Source organism: Procambarus clarkii, chromosome 70, assembly GCF_040958095.1.
Source record: "Procambarus clarkii isolate CNS0578487 chromosome 70, FALCON_Pclarkii_2.0, whole genome shotgun sequence".
NCBI classification, from domain to species: Eukaryota; Metazoa; Arthropoda; class Malacostraca; order Decapoda; family Cambaridae; genus Procambarus; species Procambarus clarkii.
Genome location: NC_091219.1, coordinates 27,098,477 through 27,109,090, shown reverse-complemented (window position 1 = coordinate 27,109,090; position 10,614 = coordinate 27,098,477). Strand labels below are relative to the sequence as shown.

General features: G+C 49.1%; 1 protein-coding gene across 1 annotated transcript; it reads left to right on the top strand.

Moving 5' to 3' along the window:
- The first annotated feature begins 220 nt into the window (after window positions 1-220).
- On the top strand, window positions 221-5,690 carry LOC123775246 (apomucin-like). The gene is made up of 3 exons (XM_069311568.1): window positions 221-371; window positions 2,161-2,237; window positions 4,833-5,690. The coding sequence occupies exons 1-3, from the start codon at window positions 221-223 to the stop codon at window positions 5,688-5,690; spliced, it is 1,086 nt and encodes a 361-aa protein (XP_069167669.1).
- The last annotated feature ends 4,924 nt before the right edge of the window (window positions 5,691-10,614 follow it).

Sequence of the window (10,614 nt, the reverse complement as noted above, 5' to 3'; positions counted from 1 at the left end):
CCACCAGCGTCGTAGAACGCGAAGCACCCGGAACCGCCACATCATCGCCCGAAGCTCCACCTGTGCCGAAGTTCTCCACATTAGCCCAAGCAGTTGAAGAACGCCTGGAACGCTTGGGCACCGGCCGCACATCCTCACTGCCGGAGGCGGATCCAGAACCACGGGCCTCACAAACCGTGCGAACCGACGCCCGTCGCAGTACGGCAGCAGCCTCAACCACATGGGGAACCGGGCCGCACACTACAGGATGTTCCCAGCACCCAGCACAGCCGTAACACCTGGCGAGGGCTCAGGGCCACGCACAGCAGCAGGAGACGAGGAAGATGTAGACGACTCGCAGAGACCACCCGGAAGACCCTCGGGAGCAACAGGCACAGCGAATTGACCAGCGACAGGAGCCACCGGAACACCCGGAGGAGGGACAACAACCACCGGGGGCATGTCGGGTGACACAGGCGGGGGGGGGGGGCCATCAGCAGTGAACGGGACCTGCCCCTCTTCATCTCTAGAATCCACGCTCTGAGGGAGCGGCGGGAAATCCTCTTCCCGGAACAAGTTAACAGGTGCAGCATGGGCCTCAGAGCACCCGGCAGCCTGATGCCCTAACTGGCCACAACGGAAACAGGTACGGGGCTGCCGGGCATAATACACCCGAACGTAGTAACCCAGCAGCCGGACAGAAGATGGGATATCCGACCGCAGGCGCATACCTAAGGTACGGATGTTCGTCCGTTTCCCAGCATACTTCCCCGATGAAAGCGAGTTCACCAGATGGGCAATGCGGCGTTGGTGTCCTACTTGCATATTTACTGTATTTGATATTATTAAAAAATGGCTATACTATCCATCCTCACCTAACCTAACTTAATCAGAGGTTTGAGAATATATATTTCAGTCATTGTCATACATATATCACCTCCACATCAAGACCCGTCTCCCTCACCTGGCGACAGCGGACTCGACTCCGGTGCGCCTTACACACTAAATCTATACAGAATACAAGAAAGATACGACTTACGTGTCCACCAAACAAGGCATCCTCGACCCCGACCCAGGTCTGGGTTCAGGCTTGGAGTGATCTTGGTACACGTCCGTCCCCACCACCTCGCCCCCTCACACTGCTGGTTTGGCCCGAGGAAGATGGCAGGGCTAACGGGTGGTTCCCGTTACTGCTTGTTTTCCTTACCATTATAATATAATTTAAAATTTTCTGTATATAGAAAACTAATAAATGTTGGATCTTATGCACACTTTTACTCATCTCATCATCAGAGTAAAGCAAGCTGTATTTTCTTAGATCTTTCTGAGAGCTCTAAGGATATGCGGTCCTGAGTTTATAGGTGACGAAACTAGTGCCATATATAGTCTAGGTATCAACTTAAAACACCCTAAGTCATTTATTTATTAAAGTCAGTCAAGTTGCTCGTAACACTTTCTTCAGTTGGAATAAAGAAAGAAGAATTCAATATTAAGAACACAATAATTCTGCCATTTAATCATAACCTGAATGAAACTCCGAACAATTTAATATCAACGTAGCATTTATATATCTTGACATCATAACAAGTTCTCTGTTGACCAAACAGGTAAACCTCTTGACCAGATAATAAAAGAACATAAATATAGTATAAGAACAGGTCAGGAGTCTGAAGCAATTGATGAATGTTCTCCCCATACTTATGTTGCGAGTTAACTTTATACTGTTAGTGTCCAGGACACATAAAGAGTGCCGAGGACACAGTGTTTGGAGGACACATACAGTATGTGGAGGACAAATGACGTGTGTAGAGGACACATACAGTGTGTGTAGAAGACACATACAATGTGTGCGGGGACCAAAAGAATTACGTAATTGGGTCTTTAAATGAAATTCCAGCATTTGTTCTCACTTTATTGAAGCACTCGGGTAGTTGGGCCAACACTGGTGGTCCGGCCAAGAAGGACATATCTCCTTAACATTAAACTACCACAAAATATTCTCGTTTTCGTTGTTACTGAAATTAACTTTTGTTTTATGCCTTTTATGTCCCGTTCCGGCGTACAGTGATTGGTGGCGTTTATACCGTTACGTTATATAAATGACGCAATTACAAGTGATGCGTTGATGTGATTGGTTCAGCTGTACTTTACCTGTGATTGTTTCAAGTGTTTATTCGACAGGTAAAGGATTGAAGCAAGCAGCCACCCAACTGGTCAACCAAGGGGTCAACCAAGGGGTCAACCAAGGGGTCAACCAAGTGGGTCAACCAACTGGTTCACCCAGTGGCTAAGCAAGTGATCGATCAACAGGTCAACCACAGTCAACCAAGTGGTGAATCACAGTCAACCAAGAAGTCAACATCAGTCAACCACTATCAACAGTCAACCACTATTAACCACAGTCAACCACTTTCAACCACTATCAACCACAGTCAACCACTATCAACCACAGTCAACCAAGGTCAACCCATCAATAAACTTGTCTTATAATTGCACCGTCATTAATTCCCTAATTAATCAGTTCTAAATTGATTCATTTCATTACAAACATTTACCTGTGAAGCCAGAGTCCCTAAGACACACTCCCTAAGATACGCCAACCACAGCGGACCAACACTGGGTTGTTGTGGTTGTTGTGGTTGAGTGGTTGTGTGGTTGTTGTGGCTCCTGTGGTGATTGTGAGTTGTGTTATAATTATGTAAATGATTCTTGATTATTTTGGTTAACTCGTTGATGCGACCAATATTCTTGTCTCTAGTCATATTGTTGTAATTGCAGATGGTAATTGTGGTTGATGTTGTCGTCTTCGTATATTGGGTTCAGTCGTGATTGTGTGTTGTGATTCGACGGAACCGTACGGTTGTTAAGACTGCATCGTGACCAGTGTTGCTGTAATAACAGTTTGGAGTGGATTCCATGTGATTGTTATTGTTGTGTGGTTGTGAGTGTTGTGGAGGCGAGTCAGTGTGGTTGTGGAGGCGAGCCAGAGTGAGCTGTTGTGGTTGTCATCAACATCGCCACTAAACCTTTAGTTACAACCTCGACGCTCGCTTAAATAACACGGGAATAATATACAATCTTAAACATATACATACATACATGTATACATAAACATCACTTCATATACATTGGTATATGTGTATGTATGCGTGGGTGTGTGTGAGCCCATACACACGTTTACATACACCAAGACCTTCAACTGACAATATACAATGCTTTAACCTACTGGTTCACATCGGGTAAGTACACAGTGGTACCAACCTATGATAATGTACACACACCTATACTTACAGTAGTAATAAGCTTGGGGGAGTCGTCAGGCTTGCAGGCCTGGGAATTAATGTGTGAGGTTGGCTGGCCTGGAGGCAGTGCGTGAGGTTGGCAGACTTGGGAGGTAGTATGTAAGGTTGCAGTCCTAGGGAGTTAAGTAGGTGAAATTGGTAGGCCTGGGGGAGCAGCATATGATGGTGGTGAACCTGGGGGATAGTGTGATGTTGGCAGCCATGGGGGATAGTGTGCGAGGTTGACAGACCTGAGAGTTGTGTGTTAGGTTGAGAGGCCTGTGAGTTTTTTGTGAGGTTGGTAGGCCTGCAAGTTGATTGTGAGGTTGGCAGGCCTGTGAACTGTCTATATGATTGATAGACCTGAGTTGTGTGTAAGATAAGGAAGTTCCGTGAGGCTGGCACACCTTACATTTGTATGTGAGAGTGTGTGGTGCCTGGGGGATTGTGTGCTTGAGACCTGGAGGGTGTGTGTGTGTGTGTCAGGTTGGCAAGCCTGAGATTTCGTGCGAGGTTGGCAAGGCTGGGAAATGTGTGAGATTTTTATGACATTCTTAGGAGAAACAAGCCCTGGAATTTTGTGAGGTTGGCAGGCCTGCGGGGTTGTGAGGTTGGCAGACCTGCCGAGTAATAAGGTTGGCAGTATATGAGTGATGGCTCAGGCTTGGGTACAAATATTACTGGGAATATGGGATAGATGTTCATGGTAATGACACGAAGTGTAAACTATGTGGTATGTTAAGGTCTCACACCCTTGCCCATTATATTCTTGATTGTCCGTTGATTAGTGTATATAGAAACACTGAGATAAGGACTGTTCCTGAACAAATAGCCTGGATGTGTCACAACGGAAAGGTTGATGATATTCTTGAGAGATATAAGAATTTTGCACCAAGATTGTAATATTTTGTTGAATTATCTGCAGGAGTCTTGCAAATTGTCTATACAGTATACCTAGGTCATAAAAGTATTTGTGTGTACGTCTGATAACATACTACTTGTGAGGGAGGAAATGTATATTTTTACCTCAAAATGTTTGGTAATGTGTTTATTTGTGATGTGTGTCTATGTATATATTAACACGTTGTACTGAATGGGGTGAGAATAGCTTGAGCTACCTCATCCCTTTGTGTGTATTTTACCTCAATAAACTTATTTCAATTTCAATTCATATATGAGTGATTGTGAGGTTGGCGGTCTATGAAGGTCATCGTTCTTGTAAACTCGCATTAACGTGAAGATTGGAGGGATTAGGAACGCTGGATACAATCTGGGATATTCTGTGGCTAGGAGAGGCTGAGAGTGCTGGGATGTAGCATGTCTGGTGGTTAGAACGGGCTAGGAGTGCTAGACCCTTACTAAGATGTCTTGTGGTTAGGAAATGCCTGGAGTGCTGGGTTTTAAATTTCTAGTTGAGGCTAGTAGTGCTGAATATCCCCAAGGATGGCCATTAGCTAGGACAGAAGAGGAGTTTCAGCTAGCCTGCTAGGAGACAGGCAGAGACCTATACTACCAGTGTTAGGCAAGCTACGAGGAGATTTCACTGGGAGACGCTTGTGTTGTCTCTAGCAGCTGTCAGGGCTACCAACTGTCTCACAGCCGAGCATCAGGGCTACCAACAGTCTCAGCCGAGCATCAGGGCTACCAACTGTCTCACAGCCGAGCATCAGGGCTACCAACTGTCTCACAGCCGAGCATCAGGGCTACCAACTGTCTCAGCCGAGCATCAGGGCTACCAACTGTCTCAGCCGAGCATCAGGGCTACCAACTGTCTCACAGCGGAGCATCAGGGCTACTAACTCTCACAGCCGAGCATCAGGGCTACCAACTGTCTCACAGCCGAGCATCAGGGCTACCAACTGTCTCACAGCGGAGCATCAGGGCTACCTACTGTCTCACAGCGGAGCATCAGGGCTACCAACTGTCTCACAGCGGAGCATCAGGGCTACCAACTGTCTCACAGCGGAGCATCAGGGCTACCAACTGTCTCACAGCGGAGCATCAGGGCTACCAACTGTCTCACAGCGGAGCATCAGGGCTACCAACTGTCTCACAGCGGAGCATCAGGGCTACCACCTGTCTCACAGCGGAGCATCAGGGCTACCAACTGTCTCACAGCGGAGCATCAGGGCTACCAACTGTCTCACAGCGGAGCATCAGGGCTACCAACTGTCTCACAGTGGAGCATCAGGGCTACCAACTGTCTCACAGCGGAGCATCAGGGCTACCAACTGTCTCACAGCGGAGCATCAGGGCTACCAACTGTCTCACAGCGGAGCATCAAGGCTACCAACTGTCTCACAGCGGAGCATCAGGGCTACCAACTGTCTCACAGCGGAGCATCAGGGCTACCAACTGTCTCACAGCGGATCAACAGTGTGCGGCTGTCACTCTTCACAAGTTTTCCAGTTGCTTCTCAAAGTGCTATAATGCCTCGACCTGCTTCTAAGAGTTAACAATGCCTCGCACATGGTTCTGAGTGGTGGACGGTCTTCCAACTGCCTCTCAGCATGCCGCAAGGGCTTCCACCTCTCGCTAAAAGTGCCACATGTTCTCACAAAGTGCCAGCCACTAACTGTAGCAGAAAAAGAGTAGAGTGACAACAGTTACTAACAGAAGCACCGTAAACTAATCTAAATTCATTTGGAGGAAATTTAAACCCTGGCAGTACATGCAGGCTTCCCTCTACCCGTCAATGCCTTAGTCATGAAGTCATTCACTCGTCCATGTTTCTGTCGCTAAACAAAGACATCTTTCCGCCATTTATTCTAGTGGTTAGCGAAGACTTCCTCGCCCAGATGTGCCTTTCATGTCCACGAAAGCTTTACTTGCTTATCAGTGCATATGTCAATTATTATCAACACCTGCGGTGCGGCACCTGCACACTAGTGGCACCATCCCGCCAGCGGCACGCCTCCATTAGTCGCAGCTGTCCATCAGGGCCTCCTGTCCATCAGGGCCACCTGCCCCTCAAGAGAGGGACGGGCAGAAGGGCGAGAGGAGACCACCAGACGGGTCCAGGACTGCCGTTCACTGGAAGAGATAAGAACTATTAATGGTGCTCACTGGAGGGTTGTGTGTGTGTGTTCCGGCCTGACTGTCACCCCTGCTGCTGGGCACCAGGCGGACCTCTGCCACTTGGGCTCCCTGCGTTAGGTACCCCACAAGCCCTACGCTCCTGCTACACTGAAATAACACATTACGAAAAACCGAAAGAACACCTAATGAAGCACCAGGATGAACACATAATGAAGCACCAGGGTGAACACATAATGCAGCACCAGCCAGAGTGCACAAGAGACTAGACAAAAGTCAGAGAGTGAGAGGTGACCCACCGCTGATCTGAGAGTCCCGCTGCTCTAGCACAATGGGCTGCAGCTTGCGGCCCTCCAGCTGCAGGAAGTCGTGGTCGCTGCGGGTGTAGAGCGCCGCCACGGTGGCCGTGCACCTTAACATGATCACGCCGCGGGCGAAGTGTTCGTCCCGCAACCGCAGCCGCACCTCCAGCCGCGACGTCTCCAGCCCGTCCTGGTGCTGCACCGGCGCGTACGAGAACGTGTACTTCCGTGGCACCTGTGGAGTACATCAGGGGTCAGTGAGGCACCTGTGGAGTACAGCAGGGGTCAGTGAGGCACCTGTGGTGTACAGCAGGGGTCAGTGAGGCACCTGTGGTGTACAGCAGGGGTCAGTGAGGCACCTGTGGAGTACAGCAGGGGTCAGTGAGGCACCTGTGGAGTACAGCAGGGGTCAGTGAGGCACCTGTGGTGTACAGCAGGGGTCAGTGAGGCACCTGTGGAGTACAGCAGGGGTCAGTGAGGCACCTGTGGTGTACAGCAGGGGTCAGTGAGGTGAGTCAGGGAGGGTGAGGGTGGACCAGGGTGAGTCAGGGAGGGTGAGGGTGGACCAGGGTGAGTCAGGGAGGGTAGACCAGGGTGAGTCAGGGAGGGTGGACCAGGGTGAGTCAGGGAGGGTGAGGGTGGACCAGGGTGAGTCAGGGAGGGTGAGGGTGGACCAGGGTGAGTCAGGGAGGGTGAGGGTGGACCAGGGTGAGTCAGGGAGGGTGAGGGAGGACCAATAGTAATAGAGAGGGAAACCTTCAGAACTCTTGCGCTACTTTGTATCGGTGTTCGGCCCTTGTCGATATTTATGTCCCTGTGTCTCTCTCTCTCTCTGTCTGAGAGAGAGAGAGAGAGAGAGAGAGAGAGAGAGAGAGAGAGAGAGAGAGAGAGAGAGAGAGAGAGAGAGAGAGAGAGAGAGAGAGAGAGAGAGAGAGAGAGAGAGTTATACTGTGTGAACATGGTGTAAGCTAGAGTTATACTGTGTGAACATGGTGTAAGCTAACAGCTGTTATCCTACATCAGCTGGTGATTAGCCTGACCCTAGACACTGAACTGTTTATTAATAATTGTTCCCTTTCATCATGTATAAATGTTATTTAATGCTTTCATACAATAGTATTTAGTTCAGGATGAAGCTGGAAGAGCCTTCATATAGTCCACTGACTGGCTTTCACTCTTATCTACGTGTGGTTGCAATTACAGGTTGTTATTGCAACTTATAACAGGATGCAAATACCTAGCTTACGAATGCATGATCACTGATAGTGGTTAGCACAACTAGTATTAGGCTGCTGATAGCTGAGCGCCTTGTGTTATAGTTGCCGTTCATCCTATAGTTGTTCTCGGTCATAAGGATCGAGAACAGAGATGAGTTGTCTTGTAAACTTTCTGATCTTGTCGAGAATTGAGATGCAGCGCCGTGTGAGATATGGAGGGAAGGGGCGGGCTGTACCTCCAATACACCAATGTACATTCACGATGGCATCCAAGTTGTGCTTCACATAAGGGTTTTGATGCCAGCAGGCACGAGATCCTCCCTCTTCTTGAACGCATCTTGGCTGCCTCTGCTTGCTGGGTTCCACACGTGTCTCTATATGCTCACTGACGAGTCAAGCTTCATTTTCAAGACGTAAATATGATCACGAAGCCGCTCAAGTGTTTGCTGGCCTGCCGTATGCTTCTGCCAATATTACGCGATGTAAAAACATCAGCTGGTGTGTTTGTTGACCAACAGTAACCTGCCGCCACCCACCACAGCTGAATAGTGCTGTAAGATGCCGGTCAACTATTTACCAACAGCCAGCATCACGTCTCTTGTACATGGAAAGGTTAGCGTGCAGTGCAGACGAGGAGTCACAATAACGTGGCTGAAAAATGTTGACCAAACCACACACTAGAAACTGAAGCGACGACGACGTTTCGGTCCGCCCTGGACCATTCTCAAGTCGATTCTGACATGACTCGATAATGTCAATTCGATTGTCACTTGATAATGTCACAATCGACTTGATAATGGTCCAAGACGGACCGAATCGTCGTCGTCTCTTCAATTTCTAGTGTGTGGTCTGGTCAACGTTAGCGTGCAGTTATCAGCAGAAGAGGAGGAGAAGTCTGTCATTGAAGTCGAGGCTGCAGAAGCAGGGGGCTAGGCACAGTGCCCTGTGAGACACTGCCACCAACTGAGTGCCTCTCACACTCCATTATGGCCTACCCTTATACGTCCCTTCTTGAAGGCAGCCGTCTTTAGGTACAGCATAGTGTGAGGCACCCAGTAGTTGAGGCTTACCTTACAGTGCCAGCTGACCTTACAGGCTGCCTTGGGTCCCCTCCTCTCTCTCTCTCTCTCTCTCTCTCTCTCTCTCTCTCTCTCTCTCTCTCTCTCTCTCTCTCTCTCTCTCTCTCTCTCTCTCTCTCTCTCTCTCTCAGAAGGTGAAGAACAAGGCATTTCCATCAGAGAGGGTAAAACAGAAGAGAGAGCGTGCTGGAGTAAGAAAGTGAGGTGGAGAGAGAGAGGGAGAGAGAGAGGGAGAGAGAGAGAGAGAGAGAGAGAGAGAGAGAGAGAGAGAGAGAGAGAGAGAGAGAGAGAGAGAGAGAGAGAGAGAGAGAGACAGGCCAGGTGCCACCACTCACACACAACCGACACTCTCGACAACACCAACTATATTTCATTGGTTACTCCCTCCTTCTGGCGGTGGTGGTAGTTGTGGTAGGGAGAGAGAGAGAGAGAGAGAGAGAGAGAGAGAGAGAGAGAGAGAGAGAGAGAGAGAGAGAGAGAGAGAGAGAGAACATCCGCCACAGGAGACCACAGCCCCTGCTATCAAATGCCATCCACCTCACACATCCATGTGTGAGGTGGATGGCTGTCCATATCCAGCCTTCCATGACAGCCCTGACTCACTGATGGTTCCAGCCCTACCCCTGTCCCCTCACCCCTCACCTCGTTACCGTTGAGGTGCCAGGTGAGGGTGGCCGCCGGGTGTGACCTCCCCGCCGTACAGTTGGCACGAAGCAGGTCTCCGCTGACGTACTTCTCCGCCACGCCGCTGATCTGGGGCGCCGTGGTGGGCAGCTCTGGGGAGAGGGAGGAGAGGGGGCGTTACTGCAAGGGGGAGAGAGACGCTTGTCAACCAACTGTCAGCAATAGCGTGTCAGGAAGAGTGTCAACAAGGGTGGCAGCATCAGGAGGGTTGTCAGTAAGGGTGTCAGCAGGAAGCAAAGCTGTTGGATCGTTTGATTTACTGGTGTAATCTGCTTATGCTCTTGTGGGAGGGAGGGAGGGAGGGAGGGGACACTTGGCAAATTAGTTTAAGAACATCTTTTTGGAAGGGTTTGTATTTAATGTGTGTGTGTGTGTGTGTGTGTGTGTGTGTGTGTGTGTGTGTGTGTGTGTGTGTGTGTGTGTGTGTGTGTTTTGTTTCTCATTTCGATGCGCTTGATATGTCGAGCGTTAGTTCCTAAGTCCTGGTTTGTAATGTACCTTTCCGAAGTATTTTTGACATTCTATATTCACTAATGCTACTCGAGGTCATATTTGAATTGTCATTTGTCTTACTACTTGCTATTCCAGCTCATTATCAATTACCTGGTGCACTTCCCCGAGTTCCGCCGTCAGTTTCATCTGCTCATACGCACGGCAAAAGCGACGAACTGAATTACAAAACTCCTGCCAATAGCCAAAACAAATGCAAGAGGCATCACCTGATTGGATCATCTTTGTTTACTTAATCAGCTGGTGCGCGCGCCGGGGGGCCGGTTTGTTTACAGAGGATCAGCTGATAGAAATGGCGAGAAGAACGAACCTGAGTAGAGGAAAAGTTGAATATTCTCATAAACTGATGTTAGTCGCTGGTATTTAACGCACCAGTAACAAGCTGAGTGATCAAGCTCCGGGTCCTGGGCTGCCCTCAACAACATCTATATAACAACACTTCTTTAATGAAGTAAATGTTGCCATTATAGTAGGTCTTTATCTAACGTATACTGGGCAAGTTGCAGGTAACAGATGTTCACAAAGG